General features: G+C 42.9%; 2 protein-coding genes across 2 annotated transcripts in view; both read left to right on the forward strand.

Moving 5' to 3' along the window:
- Positions 1-2741: 2741 nt before the first annotated feature.
- On the forward strand, positions 2742-9272 carry LOC310950092 (cysteine-rich venom protein; the record flags this gene model as incomplete). Its single annotated transcript, XM_083917755.1, has 8 exons — positions 2742-2801; positions 5124-5127; positions 5389-5489; positions 6911-7001; positions 7324-7466; positions 8301-8386; positions 8942-9024; positions 9136-9272. 8 exons carry the CDS (start codon positions 2742-2744, stop codon positions 9270-9272), a joined length of 705 nt encoding a protein of 234 aa, XP_083773881.1.
- A 5250-nt stretch (positions 9273-14522) lies between these two features.
- The window catches only part of plcl2 (phospholipase C like 2), a 42369-nt gene continuing 33332 nt past the window's right edge, over positions 14523-23559 (forward strand). Inside the window, exon 1 of the mRNA XM_083918626.1 lies at positions 14523-14894. Coding sequence (XP_083774752.1) covers positions 14637-14894 — 258 coding nt within the window. The 5' untranslated portion in view covers positions 14523-14636. The remainder of the gene's footprint in view (positions 14895-23559) is intronic.

Consider the following 23559-nt stretch of genomic DNA (forward strand, 5'->3'; position numbering starts at 1 on the left):
CATCTCATCTCATCTCATCTCATCTCATCTCATCTCATCTCATCTCATCTCATCTCATCTCATCTCATCTCATCTCATCTCATCTCATCTCATCTCATCTCATCTCATCTCATCTCATCTCATCTCATCTCATCCCATCTCATCCCATCTCATCTTCAGCCTCTTATCCGGGGTCGGGTCGCGGGGGCAGCAGCTTTAGCAGGGGACCCCAAACTTCCCTTTCCCGGGCCACATTAACCAGCTCTAACTCAAATACCTGCAAAACTAATGACATTTACTTCAGCCTCAGCTATACTTTGTGTTTAGTGCAGCAAAATATTAGATAAACTATACTTATATATATAACTATAGTCTTTGTAGAGTCCCTGTCTTGTTGTTGTTTATTGGTAAATCTGATTATTTTTGGGACTTTTTTGAACTTTTGGTTTGAACAAAATAACTCAAACACGTACAGATAGAAAATTCACCAATTCATTTGTTGCCTGATGTACAGCCGGAGCAGTAAGACACTGTCTTTTAACGTAAGGAGCATTAAATCAGGTAGATCTATTATACAGAATACTTTTAACACAATGGTGGAAATGAGATTAAAGTGTTTTTCAAAGCAATCCTAAAAACATGACAAAATAAGACTCATGATACCAACAGCAAGCCTGCTCATGAAAAGCAGTGAGTAGAGCCTGTTATTGTCCCTGAACCCGTCTGACTCCAGCTACCCACACTATAACAAATGACACAATCATGCATTAAGCACAGAGGCGATAGCAGCGTAATGCTAATTGTGCATTAAGACACATAATCAAGAGTCAACAGAGAGGAAAGTAAACGTACAAGGTCGCCCCACAGATTAAATTCTGCCTTGTTCACACAGTGGGTTTCTTACAGCGTCACCATTTATTTCTGTGTTTTGAATTTACAAAAAACAATTTAAACATTAAGGGACGGCTAATGGGGGGAATGGGTATAATATACATATATAATATATTTAGATGACTCTAATTTAGTCCCTGTATCCGAGTCCTCCGATGGACTGTGATCTCTTTATTTAGAGCGATCATGTGTGAGGTCTCTTCTTTAATATCATCAGTGCACTGGGCTCTCCGCGTGATGGCCGCAGGGAGGTCTTTATTCCTTTGGATGGTTTCATCAGCCGTAATGAAAACGTATAGTTTAATTTCTCTTTGTTTTCCAAAGATGTCTTTTAAATCTGATGCTGAAAAAGTAAAAGCAGCATGAATTGATTCGGTGCAGCAGAAGAAGCTGAAAACATGTTATGGTTGTATAAAGGTTGTATTACATATTATTATTAGCTAATATTTACTCATCCAGTCGACACAGAGCAACATTAGCGTGCATTTGGGGTTGAGTTTTCACCAACAGAGCATCAATAGCATGCATTAGGGGTTGAGTTTTCACCAACAGAGCATCAATAGCATGCATTAGGGGTTGAGTTTTCACCAACAGAGCATCAATAGCATGCATTTGGGGTTGATGTTTTCTAGTCTCCTGAAGGTTGTAAGCCCCACATTCACTCTCCGTTTAGCTCTGTTTGGTCTCCACCAACTGTTGATGAAAACGTCTGCCTGTTAGCAACTCAATTGCTCCACTTCGTTCATCAGCTAGTCGCTAACTTTGTCTATTTAGACAAGATTTTTTGTGGTGGTTAGCACTGTCGCCTCACAGCGAGAGGGGTTTCTGGTTCGAATCCCGGCTGGGGCCCTTCTGTGTGGAGTTTGCATGTTCTCCCCGTGTCTGCGTGGGTTTTCTCCGGGTTCTCCGGTTTCCTCCCACAGTCCAAAGACATGCAGGTGTTCGGTTCATTGATGACTCCAAAATCACCCGTAGGTGTGAATGGTTGTCTGTCTCTGTTTGTCTCTATGTGTCCTGTGATAGACTGGCGTCCTGTCCAGGGTGGACCCCGCCTCACGCCCGATGTCAGCTGGGGTCGGCTCAAGTCCCTGCGACCCCCCGATAGGGGATTATATAACATTTAAGATATCTTATGTCATATTCTGCCTCTGCGTTTGTGCTGCTGTTTCAGTTTTTCTTCTGCATCTTCCCTTGTTTGCTTTATACTTTAACAGACAACAGCCGCACTCACAGACATCCTACACCGGTTGTCCCCGATGATACAAAGATGATTTGTTTTTGTTGTATCAGCAGTTGTTTCTACTCCATCGCGTTGGTCAGAATCACCTTTCTCATACGCTGCCTTTTGTGCCAAAGCAAACAATGGGTGCGTCTTCAACCCAAATGAGCTGTATGACTTTAATCCATTCACATACAGGACCACACGGATCTCTCTTGTATTCTACCACTGCTCCTTTTTCGTTTATTTACCTTTACCTCAGATGCCTTTACGTTCTACGCTGAGTCAACTGTGGCCAATGCATCAAAAAGTCACTGCACCCTTGGGCCGAACAAATTCTTGCTTACTCTCCGTCTGTTGCGCTCTTTTAAAGAAAAGGCCTCTTCGGCGCCGTGTGATAGACTTGTTTTTGTCCAGTATCCATTGTGTAAAGCCCTGGGTAGTGCTGCATCATTAGCAGCCGGAGGGGGGATGTGCTATAAGAGCAACTGAGCCGGGTCTATAAAAGGAGGCAGAGGGAAGTGCCAACTCACCTCCACCTCCTGAAGACCCAGGAGCAGGTATGCATCTCGCTTCTGAGGTTGTCTTAAACATATTTTCAGCATTTTTTACCTCAGTAATCTGTATTTATTATTCCTTTTTGTCCAGGAAAATGTTTGCATTTCTGATTTGCATCGTGACACTGCAGCAGGTGCACTCTGCCTGCAATGTGGTGAGTAGGAACGTAAACAAGTTGTTGGATATATAGGTTGAATTATGCATTAGGCAAGTGTTTTCCAAGGGCTGCAAAGTTTTACTCAAGCGCGGAACTTGAGCACAGTTTGGAAGTTTACCAAACTGGAGTATTTTGATTTTGTAGCAGAAATATTATTGCTTAGTTGAGTCCTTTGCAGATTAAGGTTTTAAATGCAAACTAAATGGTGAGCCCATAAAACCTGATGCATCGTTAGAGTCTAATCTACTGCAGGTCGGGGCAGTTTGGACTTCTTCTCATTGTATTTGTTGTGGTATGGAAACATGCATTATTGATATAAGCAGACGTGGAACTGAAATGACCCTTTCAGCTGAATTTCGTTTATTCTCAGGGAGCAAATGAACTCACTAATGTGTTTGTAGTTTTAATCTAAACACCTTAATCCACTGGTGGAATGAAGTTAAGTATATTTACTCAGGTACTGCACTTGAGTACACTTTTCACACACCTGTACTTGTTCATTTTGTGCTACTTTATATTTATGCTGCTCTACATCTCAGAGGGAAATGTATCTGACAGCTTTAGTTACTTGTTACTTTATACATTTAAAAACATATGAGACTTATGATGATGCTCCTATGATATGATGCAGTACAATAGTAACCCACCCATTTGTATACAAAGTATCTCAGATTGGCTCTTTATTGATGAACTACAACATTAACATATTATAACAGGCTGTATTCATTAGTGATGAAAACAATATACATAACATTTTGAGAGGAGCCATTCTGCATAATGAGTACTTTTGCTACTTTAAGTACATTTAGCTAATCATACATATGTACTTTTACTTAAAGGTTATGTGACTAACATTTGTACATGTATTAATCATCATTGCCAATGGGCGAACAGGTTCTAACGTAGGTTAAAAAATTAGACATTGCCTGATTTTCTCAGTTGCCTATAACAGCCTGACTTCTTTCAGGATGAATTTTCGACAATAATCCAAATGATGTAACTTCACGCACGCTCCCTTGACTTCCTCAGCTCGCCTACAGCCGACAGTGTGCAACATCAACTAACGTTAGCTTGGACATTAAGTCAGCTAACATCGAGATTGTTACGTTAATGCCAGATCCACACAGCGTAGCTAAGTTACAGCTAACTGGCTAACATTAGCTTGCCAACTGACTTTAGCTCACTGTAACTTAAGCTAGGGTCGAACAGCTGGCTGTCGCTGTGTCCCAAATCGCACACTTCCACCCTCAAACTGGCTCTTTTTGTGGGTGGAAGTGTGTTCATGTCGGAAGTCGGGAAAATGCTTAAACACTCAAAAACGGCCAAACCGTTGAGTGTGGATCGATGGACGCTCAACACCCTCAAACGCCGCCATTTTGTCAAAGTAGCGTAAGAGGCGGGACTAAATTCAAACTGGAAAATAGTAAAACAACAGCGCAACAAAGCGGCAACAACTACATTCACTTTATAAATGTAGAAAGAGGATCAGAAGGATTTTGGGCGGTGTGCTGAGTCAGGAGATTTTGGAAAAATAAACAGAAGAAGAAATACGATCGTCATTTCCAGTAAGTGCTAGGCGGCAGTGCGTGATTTCAGACAGCACTTACTGGGGAATAATGCACTGATGGCGTCAGTACAAAGGGCACACGGTGCACAAATGTCAGTACACTCACTGCAGTGTGCGATTTGGGATACGGCATGTGGCTCGGCTGCGCGCCATGAATCCACTGTCGGTTGTTTCGCGGTGCTGGCTGATGGAGTGATTCGCAAACAGCGAGCTGGTGTTATTGCAAATATGATGTAATTCATTTTAGAGTCTTACACCAACACAGTGCCAGTCAAACCCGTTCATTCTCACCGTCTCATTTTGGCGGACACTGCTGTAGCCCGTGCCCAATGAGTGTGAGCATGCGAGCGCTAGCAACAGGATGCTAACTGCAGTTCACTTAATGGCCACATGTGTCACTAATAACAAGGGTTTTCTGAACTTTGAGTTACACAGAACCTTTAAGTAACATTTTGAATTCAGGACCTTTACAGTATTTTTAGACTGTGGGAATTGTGCTTTTACTGTTTTTTAGTGATAATGCTTTCAACTTAAGTAAAAAATAAAATCCTCCTCTTCTTCATCTAAAATTGCTCTTAATGAAGTGAATTTATATTGTGATACTTTAAAAAAGAAAGAGACAGAAACAGAGACAGAGAGAGAGAATAGAGGATTTGACCATTTTTCACTCCGCGGATGTCCTGATAAGAACTTAACCTATATGTCTTCTCCTTTTCAAATGTACTTTTCTACGTGCCATGGTGTGTCCACAGCCAGGTAAGCACAACGTGTGTTTAACTTTACACAGCTATCTTATTTTCCAGCCCCAGCTCTGAGACCGTGCAAGTCTGCCAGTAAGATTATGGGCTTTGGTACAATCCTCTCCGTATGTCCTTTTGTTAAGTCAAGCCATTTCAGAGTAATTAAACCAGGATATTTCTGTGAGTCATACATAACCATATTATTATGTATTGTCTCTTTAATCTCTTGTTTACCCATTGGTTTTAAGTGTGTGTGTGTGTCTGTTTGTGCTTGCAGGCATTTGCCCAGACAACACAGCGGTTCGGGCTGAGATAGTCGACCTACACAATGCCTTCAGGAGAGCGGTTCAGCCTACTGCCTCTGATATGCTGATAATGGTCGGTCCTGCTTTATGACCGCACAATAAAAATCCCTCAGATAATATTTGCTAAACAGTTCTTAGCATTTGTTTTTCCCTCGCTCGGGGAAAGAGAACAAGCGGGCGAGGTCTTCTCGGGAGACGCCTGAAAATCATAAAGAAAAATCGCGGTTGTATAGTTTGATGATTAAGAGTCGACTCTTAATTGTCCCGATGCAGTGAACTTCCTCTGATAGTAAAAGCAGGTCACTATGAAAAGACATTTTGACTGTGGTCTGTCGTAGATTAGCTGAACATTTGTCATTTTTACAGTTGAGTTATGTCAACATCTTCTAATCTACTCAACGCAGGGAGCCGAGCCCAACCGCTAAACACATTGTACACAGTTGGAAATCTGTCGGTCAACAGGAGAATTAAGATGATTTGTTTCCTTTCCAAAAGGGCTGGATGTCTGGAGGTGTCAGTTTCTGCACAAAAGGAGGAGAAAAAGGAGGAATGTGGTGTTTGTGTTGGAACTCAGTTTTGGCTTTGGGCTGTATGAACAACACGCCAGCTTGTCTCGAAGGGGAAGCCAGCTTCACTCACAACATTTTCATATTTTAACGCTTAGAGTGGAACATATTATGAAATTGTATCAGTGTCTCGGGTCTGCACGGTGTGGTGGTGGTTAGTATTGTCACCTCACTGCAGTGTTGCCCGGTTTGAATCCCGGCTGGGGCCCTTCTGTGTAGAGTTTGCATGTTGTCCCTGTGTCTGCGTGGGTTTTCTCCGGGTTCTCCGGTTTCCTCCCACAGTCCAAAGACGTGCAGGTGTTCAGTTCATTGATGACTCTAAATCACCCGTAGGTGTGAATGGTTGTCTGTCTCTGTTCGTCTCTATGTGTCCTGCGATAGACTTGTGTCCTGTCCAGGGTGGACCCCGCCTCACGCGCGATGTCAGCTGGGATCAACTCCAGCCACCCTCGCAACCCCGACAGGGACAAGCGGTTGAAGATGAATGGACCGATGGATCAGTGTTTCAAATCACAAATGAGCTAGTTTTAAAAATGATACATCTTCGAGAGATTGAATCTTTTTCTGCATTGAGGTTATTTTTGAAATGAAACTCTTAGTTTGTTAGGGCATTGAGTTAGCTAGGTGGCTACAGAGCTAACAGCAAGATCATGGCGTCTGTGGTGATAAAAGCACAACAATCGGTGTCCGTTCCATCGGCTCCTTTTCTGTTTTTGTTGTTATTGTTTCCTGAACAGGAGCGCCCGTGAAGTACAAAGATTTTATACCAGAAGTGCTCGGAGCAGCTGCGCAACATAAGGCAGAGCACTCAGTAAAAAAGACTCTGGGTCCAGTGCCTCATTCGTTCTCTCCTCACTGGGAAATGAAAAAAGATGCTGTTGTCAGAAAAGAAATACACGCCCTGATGTTAGTTTTGTCTCTTTTGCAGAACTACAGTGATGAGGCAGCAGCCAATGCTCAGGCCTGGGTTGACAAATGTATCCTGGCTCACGGACCACCCAGCAGCCGCAGCCTCAACGGTATCTTTGGTCTTCCTTTCTTCTTCCTCTCTCTTTGTTGTTCCCGTTTTACCTTGCTCCGCATATACTCAGATAATACCTCAGAGGTGCTTTGAGTGTAAAGGTTCCCTATGAACTGACTGACCTTATGATTGATTGTCAGAGTCGCAGTGAACATTACCTTATCTCCAGTCTTAATACCCTTCTTTGAATAACAAATTAAACGGTTATCATCAATAGGTCTTTTAATGAACCCTGTTTTATCTCAACTTAATCTGCGGGGACATGGAAATAAAACGGCGTGTCTAATCGGTGCCGCTGTGTGTTTCTCACCCACGAGCAGGATATCAGTTAGGTGAGAATCTCTTCTACTCGTCTTCACCGTACGCGTGGACGGATGTCATCAACGCCTGGCACGCTGAGGTGTCACACTACCTGTATCCCAATGGCTCCACTAACGGCCAATCTATCGGGCACTACACACAGGTAACGCTTAGCTGTTGCCGGGGTAACAGCAATGTGTTGACAAAGATAATTGTGGAAAACAAAGTGTGCTGCAAGACCTGCAAGTTTGTTTGTTTTTTACAGGTGAAAAGGGTTAAAAAAACAAAAATCACAATAATATTCCCTGAGTAAATGACTTACATTAAGACAATTAAGTTTTTTGTATTACAAGTTTTCTAAAAATGGTATATTTTTGTATGTGTAAATGAGGTATTTGCAACTATTTCCATAACATTGGCTTTGTAACATTGAATAAAGCCAGTTACACAGCTATCGTTTCATTTTGTTGCCCTATGAGATAAAATAAGATAAGATAAGATAAGATAATACTTTATTGTCTGTAACAAAAGGGTTACAGAAAACTTTCTTAGACAAGGCTCCAATCACAAGAAACATTCACACAGACATATAAGGACAGGACATGGGGTGTTGAGGTCTCAGCTGTGGTCGTCATTGTGTGTTGTTCAGTATGGTGATTGCAGAAGGGAGGCGCCCAGGGTTCATCCTTACCAGATGATCCTGAACCACCTCAACTGGCTCCTTTCAACGCAAAGGAGCAGCGGCTCTACTCCGAGTTCCTCACGGATGCTGAACTTCTCCCCCTCTCTCTAAGGGAGACTCCAGACCCCCTCCTGAGGAAACACATTTTGGCCGCTTGTACCCGCGACCTGGTTCTTTGGGTCATGAACCGACCCTTTCTGAAAAATAATTAAGATATGAAAAAAAACAAGAACCAAACAAGAGAAGGATGACTTTTTATGAACTTCCTCATTTTAGTGGCACTGAAGGCTAACTTTCTGTTGTGTTCCTTGTCAGGTGGTGTGGAACAGTTCCTACAGAGTTGGCTGTGGAGTGAAATTGTGCAACAACATCTATTTCTACGGCTGCCATTATTATCGAGCGTAAGTGACCCTCACAGACCCGCCAGACCATGGGTGTCAAAGTCAAGGCCCGAGGGCCAGATACGGCCCGCAAATTAATTATCTTAGCCCCTAGGGTGATATTTAATTAGTATTAGAATCGGCCCGCACGCCACAGCCGCCTGCTGGTGTTTTTCACGCACCAAAACTACATTACCCACAATGCTCGGCTTCATTATTCATCACCATTCAGGGCAGATGTCTATGTCCTGACAGAGCCGTACAAAAATATTGGATTATTCATTTAATTATGAAATAAAATACGGTACACTGTGTTAGGTCTTGGTTCGACAGGTTATATGCAATCATTTTAATATGTTTTAATAAACATTGAACCAGTCCGGCCCTCGGCTTGGAGCAAATTAGTTTTTTTGGCCCTCTGATGTGTTTGACTTTGACATCCCTGCTCCAGACCTATAAAGCCCTGGCTTGTTTCACATGGGATTTCTCTCACATGTGATTTCTCTCTATATATTTAATCGAATTGGTTCAGAATCAATTGAAGTTGGGTCAAAAACGCTCTTATTTGTTTAACAGAGGAAACTTCAGGCGATGGCCCCCTTATAAGGCTGGACCCCCGTGTGCTTCCTGTCCTGATAACTGCAACGACAAACTCTGCAGTAAGTGACAGACATGATGACAAAGACACGATGTGGGCTCTTCAGTGGTAAATACTGTTTATACAACATGGAATATTGTCTTGATCTGACCTCTCCATTGTGTCATTTCAGCCAACCCCTGTCCTTACATTAACAAATTCCTCAACTGTCCAACCTTGAAGGTCACCACTGGATGCAGGAATAAGCTGGTGGAGGTTTGGTGTCCGGCTTCATGCAAATGCCTCAATGAAATCATCCCAATAGCCTAAAGACAAGCTCCTGAGTCTGCAAATTAGACTTCAGCTGTTTCACTATGTGCATCGTTGTTGGTAACAAGCTACTGTCTCTGTAATCCATTTTCTGAAGGCTTATAACGATACACTCATACTTGTTTCTTCTTAGCTTAAATTCTTCTTAGCTTAAATTAGAGGGATGTTTTCTGAGTGTAAACTACAGGAAGGCTCTTTTAATAAGACCTGATTTGTGACATTTAGAGGGGTCTCTGCAATATTGGATGAATGTTAGTGGATGTAGTTTGAATTTTGTGACGCTGATCCGGGGAAAAAATAATGATAATTGTTGTCAAAGTAAAAAAGCAAAACAATTCTCTCTCCTTTTCTTCTTCCCTCTCTTTTTGATACTATACAGAAACACTGACAGAGTAGGAGAGGACACATTAAAGACTCTACCACACCAACAAACCCACACACACACACACAACCACGCACACAGACTAACAGACAGAGGCAATGGCCTGGTGATGCTGGCACTAAGCACCTGGTGGCGGGCTACACAACAATGGGTCAGGTGTCATAGCTTCCCTCCATTGTGACCAGAGCTGGGATGCAGAGTGCAGGATACACATCTTACAGCCATGTAAGAAGCATGTTTACAACCGCCCCCTCCCACCCCCCAAAAAAAAAAATAATTTCTTGGATGGTGGGGAGTAAACCATCAAGATCCCTGTGTCCTGATGATGAATTGTCACCATCTGGGTTCAAAATAGGGATATGAAAACCAACAACAACAAAACACGCAGATCTATTCAGGGTGACAACACAAGCCTATATAAGCTGACATAATAAAAAAATAATAATACACCCACGGGGCGTTCTGTTTACATTGTACAAGCCAATAGCAGTCGGCAATGGGGGTTGCCAGGGTTTTCTGTTGTTCGGTGCAGCTACTGTAGGCTGGCACTGGTTGAAGCGAAGGGGGCGGTATTTGTCCCAGCAGCTGAGTGACCGAGACGGGCAAAAACCAGAGTCAGTATAGGCCAAACATTCACTCCATGGACTGAGAGAAAGGAGTTCAACGGCAGTAAAACGCACGCCCACATGGCTACGTTTGTCCTTGATCAGTATGCTAACTTCCATGTTTACTCGTGTTTACTTATCTGTAACGGCTAACGGTAACGGCTAATAGTATTGTCAGTCGAACTCCTCTGCAATACTTGTTTTTATGGTGTGATTTGCCAGAGGGGGGTGGGTTCAAACAGGCTCTGGTCTCCTGTGGGCTACTGGGCCGGGTCTGTTTCCAGGTTTTACACACCACTCAAAGAAAGACTTCCAGTTGAAGACCGGCTAACGTTAAGTACTGTTGGCACTTGGAGCACAAAGGGTCCCAGTGACATCATCGGCCTTGTGAGAGGTTAAATACCTGGATCTCACACCAGCTAGTTGGACCAGTCCCAGCCTGGTCCTGGTCCTGGTCCTGGTCCTGGTCCTGGTCCTGGTCTAGTCCCAGCCTGGTCAGATGTGTACATGAACTGAACGCTGGTACAGTATCTTCTTCAGCTAGCCAGACGGCAGTGTCATTTGTATTTCTAAAGTAATCCCCTCTCGATAAATGAGCAGCTGCATGCTGTGTCATTGTGTCACCATATGTAGACTGTGGTTGCATGATAAACCTGCGGGGTTGCAAGATAGACGCAGACTTTTGTCTTTCTTTTTGGAGAATAATTGGATCATTTCACCTCTTCATGCCTCTAAAATGAATAGAAAAACTCTTTAGTTGACGCTTTCACAACCAGGAGACATATTCAACAGGTGATGAGGGGGGGGTCACATGCGGACACAGCTTCTTTTAAGGGTGCGCAGATGATAAAAAGACCTAGATATTAACATTTGGCTAAGTTTGCATGTTCTCCCCGTGTCTGCGTGGGTTTTCTCCGGGTTCTCCGGTTTCCTCCCACAGTCCAAAGACGTGCAGGTGTTCGGTTCATTGATGACTCTAAATCACCCGTAGGTGTGAATGGTTGTCTGTCTCTGTTCGTCTCCATGTGTCCTGTGATAGACTGCCGTCCTGTCCAGGGTGGACCCCGCCTCACGCCCGATGTCAGCTGGGATCGGCTCCAGCGCCCCCGCGACCCGGACAGGGACAAGCGGTTGAAGATGAATGAATGAATGAATGAATAAAACATTTGACTAGAAGTGTCAGAAGGGGATGTACAGAAGAGCAAGAAAAGCCGCACCGCCCCCAAACACACACAAAAACAAAACCGGACCAGTCCCAGCCTGGTCCTGGTCTTGGTCCTGGTCCAGTCCCAGCCTGGTCCTGGTCCTGGTTCTGGTCCTGGTCCAGTCCCAGCCTGGTCCTGGTCCTGGTCCTGGTCTTGGTCCAGTCCCAGCCTGTTCCTGGTCCTGGTCCAGTCCCAGCCTGGTCCTGGTCCTGGTCTTGGTCCAGTCCCAGCCTGGTCCTGGTCCTGGTCCAGTCCCAGCCTGGTCAGATGCGTACATGAACTGATGAAGCCTCTTGGATGAGAGGTGAAACGTCTTCTTACACGAATAACCAAGTCCAGTTGCTTTTGACTGAAGTTGCTTTGAGGAGAACGACGACCTGGACACATGAGAACGTCCACAGGCTTAAAACCCTCGTGCATCAGCAGATGGCGCTGTTGTACAACTCACCCACCTCCTGCTTTTGCATCCCACTGTGTTTAGTTTATCTGCCTTCATCTGAATCAGTGGCCTATGAATAAAATGCATTAAATCATGTAGAACAATGTCATGCTTCATCACTCTCTCTCCCTGCCTCTTATACAAGAGGCTAGAGTATTATATCCCTATATGCGTGGCATGTGATATACCATGTATGACTAATATCCCAAAACCCTTTCTTTGGTCATCTCCATGATTTGATGATTTGTGATGATTCTGTTTGAGAAGGTTACTGTGCAGGTTTCACAATAAGAGCACAAAAGGCTGTTGTTGGGGTGAAGGTGATTACTTCACCATGGAGATGTGTCAGTTGTCTGCACATAAAGAGGAAGACCCGACACACAATGTGACTCCAAACAGACAAAAAAAAGAGTCATGTGGGTAGATAACTGCCGTCCTTGAGAAATGTAGCTTCTGAATAAAGCTGACATCAACAGTAACGGCACTAATAATACAGGAAAGAAGAGCCACTTTAGGCAGGAGCAGGAGAAATGTTACATTCAAAGCCTTTATTCAGTCTGGATGTTGGTTTGAAGCTGCTAGCACCCCCCTGATTCAGACCAGGTTGATATTTTAACCCAATAGAGGCTTTTAATTATACATATTCTGTATATATCACCTTCTTTATAGTCAAGACCAGCCTACATGTGGAAGGGACTGAGCATCTTTCATCTACCTGTGGAGCACGTTCAGGGCTATTTCAGAATCACCAGAAACATAAGAAATAAAACATTTTACGCTGTTTTCTATGTATTGTCTTGTTGACTTATGCGCTGTTTTTATATGAAATCGTATTGACTTCATAATTATAATAGCTTTATTCATATAGATCTTATCCAAACAAGGTGCTTCACACAAAGAAGAGAAAACGTAAAACAAAAGAAAGTCAGGAGAAATCAGGGAAAGCGATGCAATAAAAGAACATTTTGAGCTTAGATTCTGTGTTTTTAGCATTTCATAATAACATCTGGGTTATTTTGTGTATTTAAATCATGACTCTTTGTCTCTTTGTGTTTGTTTAGATATTGCGCATTTCAAAGGTCCACCTATGGGGCCAGTATTGTAAGCTTGATAGGTAAAGCCTACGATAGAAACTGTCAAAAGTCGTGTATACTCATATATATAGTTTAGGTCAGGTGGGCATCTTTATGTATGTACATGCAATAAAAGAACATTTTTGAGCTTGGATTTTGTGTTGTTAGCATTTCATGTTGACTTCTGGGTTGTTTTTGCATTTAAATCATGACTCTTTGTCTCATTGTGTTTGTTTAGATATTGTGTATTTCAAAGATCAACCTATGGGGCCAGTATTGCAAACTGGATAGGTAAAGCCTACTATAGAAACTGTCAAAAGTAGTGTATACTCATATATATATATATATATATACACAGTAGTTTAGGTCAGGTGGGCATCTTTATGTTTGTATGTGTTTATTTGTGTGTTATTGTTATATTGTTTATTTTGCACAAATAAATAAATGCATGAATGAAAATGCAATGAAGTGAAAAGATACCCAGGCTATACACGTGTATACATCTGTGCTTAAGGGGGAGAGGGGAGGGGGCGTGTCTTGGCTGTAGGTGAGGAAAGTAATTAGCTTTGATTGACAGCACAGCCTGTTCTGCCTGTCGGACGCTCACGAGACGCGAGTGTCGCTTAGTAACGACTTTCTCCGACTGTTCCTTAGTAACGACGTATCTCCAGTGACGGTTCATCAAGAGTCCGCGCAAGTTTTTTTTATATCTTTTCCAAACTTAAACACAGTCTCCACGGGCTGGTGTCGGGGTTGACTTGTCGGCGGGGTGTCCCTCCTTTGTTCCCGCTGGAGACGAACCGCAGAGAGTTGTATTCAGCGGGCTGGGGAAACTAGTAACTTCCCCGAGCTAGCGTTAGCTCCGTTAGCTTGCTAGCTCAGTTAGGTTCAGTTCAGCACCGCAGTTCAGACAGCAAAACGTTTTTGTGTGTTTGCTCAGTTGCTGCAACAACTTCCCCATGGAGAGACACGGCACTCCAGAAGGCAAGTACAGAAACCCCCCCCTTCACGCTACGGTCACGGCTAACCGTGAGTTGACCAACCCGGTGACTTCACAAACATGCCGCTAATGTTATTTAACTTAACGCTACTGAGCACGGCGGGTTTGATGTCAGTGACGTTTAAAAGCAGCACAGCGAGGTTGTGTCTGTGGCGTGAAAACGGTAGAAATGTGCTAAAAAACGGTATTGAACATATGCAAACAAACGGTACGTTAACGTGACATATGTGTGTGTATATATACACAAGTGTGTCGGTTGTATCACGGTGCATTTACGATGCCAGTGTGATCTCTGCAAGTTCTGACATCCGCTTTCAGTGAACGCGAAATGTGAAAAGGTCCGGCTTGTTTTTTCGCGTGTAGCTGCTACTATCAACGTACCTGCTTGTTACTAATGTCATCTTGCCTAAGTGTGCTAATAATCGCTGTGCTTTCCCTTTCTTTACAGAGCACGGTGCACGGAGCAAGCCCCCGTGTCCGTAGGACCCTGACAGATATGTGCACCGATGACATGATATGCGTGCAAATGTTACGAGGCAATAGGCCAGGCAGGAAATTGGAGTAAAGCTGAAACATAAGGCTTTGCTACCTAGCAGCTTGTGTGTGTGTGTGAGAGAGAGAGAGAGAGAGAGAGTGTGTGTGTGTGTGCTCGAAGTGCCTATGGCGGAGTTTGGGGAGGACGGCAGCCTGCCTCCATTGAATCTCGGGAATACGGCCGTGCCCAGCGACGAAGCAGCTGCTGGCAAGACGCATTGCGAAGTGTCGGTGTTGAATGGAGACTGTGGGATATCGGAAAACATGGTCGGTTCTGGATCCATCGTCGCACCTGGCAGCCAAGCCGGGGTGGAAGCCGCCAACACCTCCGTCTCTGGATCGGATGCCAAATCTGAAATACCGCGCAGGAGCAGCATTATCAAGGTAAACACTGGAAGTTAAGGGTCTCCGTGCATTCTGCTGAGCTAGCCTGCACATCTACCCTGTACATCTACCCTGTACGTATATGGTGTTGGAAGTTACAATGCATAAAGCCTGCTGCTTTAATTGAATTAGTCTCGTATCTGCAGAATTCGCCTGCTTTTCATTGACCCACTATAACACGGTTCCACGTAACGTTCAGGGAAATAGATGGTTCACACAATGCGGGCCGGTAATGGGATCACCAGAAGCACATCCTGTACTCTGTCTGAATATTTTGCTCCACATTTTTATAGCACAGCTCCTCCTTATTTGATGTTGAATCTCAGCAGTCTAGATGTTGTGTGTGTACATGCCTGTAGAGACAGGATAAGATAGGGGGATCTGTGTTATCTTTATGGTTCTCAGAGGGGGATTTGCAACGCAGAGAAGTACAGAAATAAAGCAGTAACATATGTGAGAGAATAGCATATACACAACTCCTGCATGCAATAAGAATCTTTTTAAAGCTAATATGTTCATATACTAATAATATATATTTGAAAATGATGTAATAAAGGTTGCACATGGGTGAAAGTGGACTGAGGTTAATGGGATGATGTTTTCAGAGGGACCAGCTAAGACAGCACATAACACACAATACAATATTGCATTTAAGAGAATGACATGTCCATAAATGTACAGTTGAGACTGTTCAACACATCAGTAAATAATGTAGAATGATAGTGATGGTGACTGCTGGTAATAAAATAGCATGCATTGACCTCATATACACAGAGTAATGATAGGATCTGCCTTAATATTGCTAAAGTGTTGCACACTTTTTAGCCTAATATGAATAGCAGTGAGTAATATTTCATATTGCTGGAAAACAATATGACACGTAATCAGAGAAAATCCCTGAGCGAGACACACATGTCTTAACCTGCTGCGGTGCTGATCCTGGATGCTATCATGACTGATGAAATGCAAAGGTTACGTGTTCACATTTCAGATGAATATGTAAAGTTACAAACATATCTTTCATCAGATCAATAATTCTAAACTATTTGCGATTCAGGTTTTTATTCCAAAGCTTCGCAGGTCCGTACCTTTCTAACAGGTACGGACGTTGGGCGTATTGGTTAACGGGTGACAAAGATGATGACACTTCCTCAAGTTGCATCAATCTACTGTATGTTGAAATCCTCTGAGTCATTTTCTGCAGCCAATGTAATGTAAGCCTTGTCTCTGCTGCTGTCCTAATGTAAGCCAAGAAACTGTAAAGTAACACGTCTGAAAATGCTGAAGGGGAGTTACTCGGCCGTACCGAACAGATAAAGAATTCATTATTACATTATTCGTCACATGAACTGTACTCCTCTCTACCCCTACAGAACATCACCATAGCAAATTCAGAATGAGACGTGATCAACGTGTATGCCTCTCATTCTCATGTTGTTTCCATTTGCCTCTCAGAGGTCAGTGAATTAGCAGTCAGACTCAGCGTTTTAATTCCCTTTAGGGTCAGCTGGACTTAAAATGCATGAGCTGTGCATTTGTTGAGATGCACTTTTCAAATGAGTTCGAGTGAATACTCATAATTTGATGCTCAGTAAGACTTCTCTGCTCTCGCTACAGTCTCTAGCATTGGACGGCGTTCAGCCGCTCACCGTTTCGCCGGCGGGTTTTACAGGCAACACATTCTTGGCACATTGCGGGTGCTGAACTTTGACATGCCCTCTGCTTGGAGATTGATGGGGGTAATATTGACACTTCTGCCTTGTAAAGTTCCACGTAATCTCTCACTACACAAGGACCCGTCTCAGTTCCAAGGCCAATTGAGCGCGATTCGCTCCAGTGATGTGTCCACTTGAGCTATAGGCTTTGTCGAAACATGTGGAAATTTGAATGTGTGAAATGTCAGTGATTTTGACTCCAGTTTGAATCCAACTCAAACTCTATTTTAAAAGAAAAAAACTGACAAAGGCTACTTAACCTAAGATTAATGTCCCTGTTCAATGTAGTGAACTGGCCCAGAGGTTTCCACATGGTTGTCCAGTGCCAGGTTATCCATACAGGCAAGAAATCCTTCTGAAATGCTCAATGACCTGCATTTGATAAGTGCCATATCATACTACACAATAAAAGGCACAAGAAATAAGTGAAATGTGCAACATGATTTTGTGGCATTTGCTTAGCAACACAGCACACAGATGGATAAACATGCAGTGAGTCACAGCAGAGACGACCTCCGATTGGATGAAGCCCAACTCAATGTCATGTTACGTTAGCATTAAGAGAACATGGACGGTCACCAAGGTTAGGGTTGATGCAGGAAGTGGCGTCCTTAATCAAGATAGAACAAATATCATCCGTAATAAAGTTGTTATGTAATGCGGCTCATTCAACAACAAACCCAAAAGTAAGAGTGTATTCTGAATTGACCTGCCTGAAAGTGATTTGGACTTCACTGATGTTGCACTGCCACGTTACATAAACACTTTAATAATAATGTGGAGACGGTGAACAATCATGTGAAAGATATAAGTAACATAATAAGAAACTAATATTATATCATAATCCCTCATTTTGTACTTGAAGGCAAAACTCATGATTTCCTGCCTGAAGGCTATCGAGGAAATCAAGTATGCAGCGAGCTGTGCCCGTTGTCTGCACGCCAATCTTTGTCTGAAGCCAGTTGTTTTTGACAGCCATGAGGCATCAAACATTGCACTGAGATGGTGGTTGTGAAGGGTGGGACCAGTGTTAACAAGCAGCCTTTTTCACACTGTCAGTCGGGTCCCCCAGTTCTTGTAAATCTGCTTCTCTGAAGTGATGGGAGGATGTGGTCGGGACAACACCAACACCATCCACATGCTCATAGTAACAGCTGTAGTACTTGGCGCTTAACACTAACCTGGCTTCTATGAAGCTTGTTCTGTTGAACATGTTGTGCGTGTGTCATGTGATGAGGAAGTACAAGCTAATGGCACGTTGAGACCTTTCTTCCTAAATTGTACGTGTGAAAAAAGTGAAGCTTGCAGTCCTCGGTCCACAAAGTAGCACCTTTGCAGATCCTTTAATGTGATGGTTGCTGAATGCTTAACCCACATCTACGCTCACCCTGTCTCACAACACTCATCCTAATAATGGTGGCACGTTTTCACGTACCAAACACATCCGTAGAAGCTTCTCTAAACCCTCTGTCTGTCCATTTACCGACTATATTTCAAACAGTTTTTATAAATATATCACCAAATACATGGTGTCTGTGTCTGTCAGTCCCCAGTAAAACACAGAAACTCTTCAGCTTTTGCAAAATAACAACTTTTTGGAACATGCTTGGCATATTGATAACATTGGAAAATAGTAATATGCTGCAGTAGTGGCTAGATAATTATTTGCGGATGTTTTTCTTATTCTTTGAAAACCATTTTAGCTGACATGTTGACCACATCCTCTCTATTGAAAGATGAAACTATAAACTTTTATCCGACATGTCTCAAACCTCCACAGAGTGAATGTTTGATACTCAAAAGATAGATTTTTGTGTGGAACACCACTTTAAAATCACCGTCTGATCATCAGACATAAAACAGCATCGCAGTACCTTCATTAAGGACGCAGCGTTTCCAGGCCTGTGATTTAAGTTTGTTTGTTTGTTTGTTTGTCAGCAGAATATTTAAAAAACTTAAATGGAAAAATGATTTACTCCATAACTGTACATCACCATTGATATCATAATAACACATTTAAAGACTGAGCCTAGCTATAGGTATGCACACACTGAGTGCTTTATACTTTACATGCACTTAAAATATCAAATGAGGCAGTTCGACTGCTGCAGGAAAGATGGAGCAAATATCATCAGGTTACATGGCGACTGTGGTATTAAGGCACTTGTGCATAGTTTGAGTTGTAGGCTGAGGTGTTCACTGGTCCATTTTAAACTGTCTTCACCAGTAAACTTTAACCATACTGTATGTGGGTGGCCAGTGGCAGGAGAAATAATGAGCCCACGGCTACACTTTCCCTCCCACCTCACCTCAGATCCTCTTGGGCAAACAGGACCTTCCCTTTGCTTGTAAATAACACTGATTTCACAGCTCTGGTAGGAGAGGAAACAAACTTGGATGGTGATATCAACCTGTGAAAAGGGAAAGCCATACGGCATTAATTATGGTGGAGGAGCAGTGCTGCAAGTCCCATGACAAGTTTCTCCAGTGGAGTCATCATAGTGTATCATGTCATTCAGTCCGACTCAGCCTGCGTTACTTAGACCAGTGCATCACAGCCGGGGTGTGATTACATTTTTCTTTTTTTTTTACATCATTGCAGACTTATTTTGGTGATCTTGATTCATCAGGGATTATAAAACATCTGTCATTTCTGTCAGATTTCAGAAAGTACACAGAGTACATCTTTGCACGTGGATGCCTGCATTTACATTTTACAGTAATGATTTCAGATCTTTTTAGATGGGACACTTGGTGCAGTTGGAAGTCAGTGTTATGTGGTAGATTTACTTTGAGTATTTGGTCTGGAGTCTTGAAGTCATAATATGTTATATTCTGTAACTTAAGGATGATGCTTTCAATCTCTGTCTGAAGTACTTTGTGCGCACCCTGTTAATACGAATGCAGTTCACTGTGTTTCTCAATAGCTTCAAACCCATTCTCATTCTGCGGTCTGATTAATTATAGTCAATAATTGCTGATGTGTATGCTACAGTACGTTTTTTCCATGCGAGTACCTACACAGGAATGAAGCAGTATGAATGTAGTCAGCTTGGCATTTTGTAGGATCACGTGTCCACGTTCAGCAAAAAATTCTGCCCCACATTGTGAATTACTGAAGTAGGTAGCATTAAGTTCCCATTACGAATGTGGTGATTTAAACGTTGTTGATATTGCCTAGCATTGCCAAATTAATTAAGAAGAAGAATTACTTTATTTATCCCGCAACGGGGAAAGTTTTTCACTCTTATTATTAATCATCATGTTATACACACAGGCCCGAAATACACACATGCACACACACAGACAGGACCTATACATGCAATTAAGGAGAGATGTTAGAGCGAGGGGGCTGCCAGTGACCGGCGCCCTGAGCAGTTGGGGGTTCGGTGCCTTGCTCAACAGCACCTCAGCAGTGCCCAGGGGATGAACTGGCACCTCTCCAGCCACCAGTTCACGCTCCATACATGGTCCACACAGGGACTTGAACCAGCGACCCTACGGTTCCCAGCCAAGTCACCTATGGACTGAGCTACTGCCGCCACTAATTATTTATAATGTCGCTCAAGAAACTGCCACTAAAACGTTATTACCTACCATCATTTAGCCTAAATCTTCCAACTGCATATTGTTGTTTAACCCAAGCTATCGTTGAGCAATGTAGATTGCATGCTTGCGTGTATCCAGTTGCCCAACCTAGTGCCACTTTCAGCTGATGGGGTAATCTATAAGAGATCTTTTGACAGCCTTCCTTGATTCAGGGCCCTGCTGCTGTCTCACGTTCACTCATTGTGGCTGCATGTGTTCAAGGGGCAGCCGCAGTGATCAGTCACTTACCTGAATCATTGCTTATTCATTTATCCGCTCGGGTGTCACTGATTTACACAAGTGCTGCTTGCCACGCCCAGGTATTTCCAGGGTAGCTCCAATGATTTGGCAGTGTTTAGTTATTTTGCATTAATGGGAGAGGTAGTTCTACGCCTTTATGATGAGTTGCAGGGCTCGACATTAACACCTGCCCAATATGATAAGAAGCTGCTCTTTATATATGGTATTTATAGTGTTGTATAAACTTAATTATTGATAATTCAATTATCATATTGGAATACACAACCAAGGCTTTGACGCTGTAATGTCGATAAAAGATGTTTAATAGGCCCCTCTGAGATGGCACGATGAGAGGAAAATGCAAGGCTGACTGTCACTCCTATTTATTTATTTATTTATTTATTTATGTTTAATAAAAATTCAGCTCTCACAGACAAACTACTTTCTGGAAATGGATCATGAAACGCAGTATTTGCTTGTGAAGCTCAGCGTTGAACTTGAACCTTTATAATGTTCTTATGCACATCACTGTAAGTGTGTGCATATGGTCTTTGATAGTAATTGCTGTGGACTAAAGCCTCAATGATTAGTTTATTCAATCAGAAGAAAATAGTTTGAGAAATGTTTTTGATAATCGTTATAAGAGTCATTTTCCAGTCCCAAAGTCCGAACATTTGATGGTTCTAGCATCTCAAATGTGATAAATCACTGCTGTTCCTTGTCTCAATATTATTATAAGAGAATATCTTTGGGGTTTGGGAATAATAATTATAATACTGATAATACATTTTATTTATTAAGGACTTTTCATGATTCTCAAAGACCCACACAAAAGTTGTTGGATGGACAAAATAAGACACATTTGCCTGGTTTTTAGGAAACGAATGCATTTTTCACAATGAATCGTTAGTTGCAGGCCTACTGTCGACCAGCTATTAGCTCTTACTAGAGTTTAATTCAATTAAATTTTATTTATAGTGCCAAATCATAACAAAAGGTATCTCAGGACCCTTTACAAACTAGGTAAAGACCACACTCTATGATGAACACAGACCCAACATTTCCCCCGTAGAGTACGGTGGCGTTGAAATCCTTCACTATAACAGACAGGAACGTCAGACAGACCCAGCTCTGTGGAGGACGCACATCTGTCTGCACCGGAGAGAGGAAGAGAAGGACAGAGAGAGAGAGAAGACGGACAGATGGACAGAGAGAGACAAAGAAAGACACAAAGACACAGACACACTTCCAGTAACTATAATAGTATCTATAGTAATGTGAATATGACTTATTAATACAGCAGAATAGTAGAAACAAGCACAGCTAAGGTGATAGATTATAACAGCAGCAGGAAGCGTCATGCAGGACCACGGCAGCAGGCACCACCACCATCAGCAGAGACCTGAGAGACAACAAAACACAAACAACTCCGGGGAAGAAGTTGAGTTAGTAACATGCAGTGATGAGACATGAATGATACAGACAGAGAGGAGAGAAGCTCAGAGGATCAGGAACAGGATTATCCCCCGGCAGACTAGGCCTATAGCAGCAAGTTTAAATTTGGATATTTTCATTTCCTGCAGACACCAAATATTCGACTCAAGTCCTGTTCTGTTAGCAAGTAAGGTGATGTGTATAACAGCTCTTTTGTGGGAACTGCGTGTAACCGCTGTAACAGTAACCTCATATTAACCATAATGTAGCACTATATTAGCATTGTTATTCATTTGCCTCACTGTTTGATTTGCTTGTCATGCAGTTGTTATTCCCAGTGCCTCAGCATCGTCTTGCATTGCTGCTCAACTCTAAGAGGCTCCCAGGATGAATCAGCTTATCTGTTTTGTAACTGTAACCATGTTAACTGTATCAATCTTATGCATTTGGCAGCTATATGTACATTTTACGCCGGCCGAGTGTTTGAAGCCTGCTAGTGAGCTGTAACTGCCTCATCAGATGCTGAGCTGTGCTGGTGCAGTTCACTCTCTCCTCCATGAGTCTGAACTGTGACATTTCAATTTTGCTTGATCATTCCCTGGTGGAGGTCTGATCAGAATGTGAATAGGATCATTTTCAGCAGTGGCCGTGTTGACCTGACTTGAATAAAGTGTAAATGTTTTAAAGTCCGGCCTAATTGAACATTTAAGTTGTGTGCTCTGTCCTTCCCTGCTCTTACGTGGCACAACTCATCAGTCATCCTCTTTATATTTGTCAAAGCTCAGTTTAATTGAGAGTGTGTTTCTGATTGTTTTAGAGTGCTTACACTGCTAAAAGGGCTTTGAAAGCTGTCCGCATGGATCCTTACTGTGTGCTACAACTGTTATAAACGAGGCCATGCTCTTTGGTTTGAATTGCATCCACATGCTTTCTGACTTTCTATGAGGTCTTTTTTCCTATCAGTATGACGGCAGAAGAATTTAGCATTCAGACTTTTCAATTTCCACAGTCAACTACCTCATAAAGGTGTTATTTGGCATGCACCGATCCAACTTTTCAGACTTTATACCGATACCTGGGCTATGCATATCTGTCGATACGATACCATTGTTGAATTAATAAACTGTTCACCATGTGGAAGAGACTAAGTGAGCACTTACACTGTTCATCCGTACCGTGCCCAGGCACGTTTCACGGCTAAAGTCTAGTTCGCTTGACCAGTGTGAGTGCAACAGTACCTAGGCCTAGGCGCGGTACGCTTGGGAGAGGTGGGCTTTTGTAAAGCACGAGGCCTACGGCGGTTCTGAGGTCATTTGTATGTGCGCCTGTTGGGACATAGAAAAAAGAAGGAGGGACCATGCGCGGACATTTAAAACAATGGCGGCGAAAGGTTCACGTTGGTGTGATGCGGAGGTGGAGTGTTTACTGCAGATTTGGTCGATGAAAAGATTCAAAAACAGTCGACAAGACGCACAAAAACTCTGAGGTCTATGGAAAGATTTGGAAACAAAGCCACGCATCGCCATGACGTCATCAATGCGTGTGACGTGTTACGGCGTGATGACGTATAGGCAGCAAGAAGCATTATCCGAGGCCCAGGTAGTGTGAGTACAAACGGGCCTGGAGGGGGGGACAAGGACCCTAAAGCACGGGGCACGGTACGGACGGACAGTGTGAGTGCGCCCTAA

This window comes from Echiichthys vipera (genome assembly GCF_963691815.1).
Source record: "Echiichthys vipera genome assembly, chromosome: 8".
NCBI lineage: Eukaryota > Metazoa > Chordata > Actinopteri > Perciformes > Trachinidae > Echiichthys > Echiichthys vipera.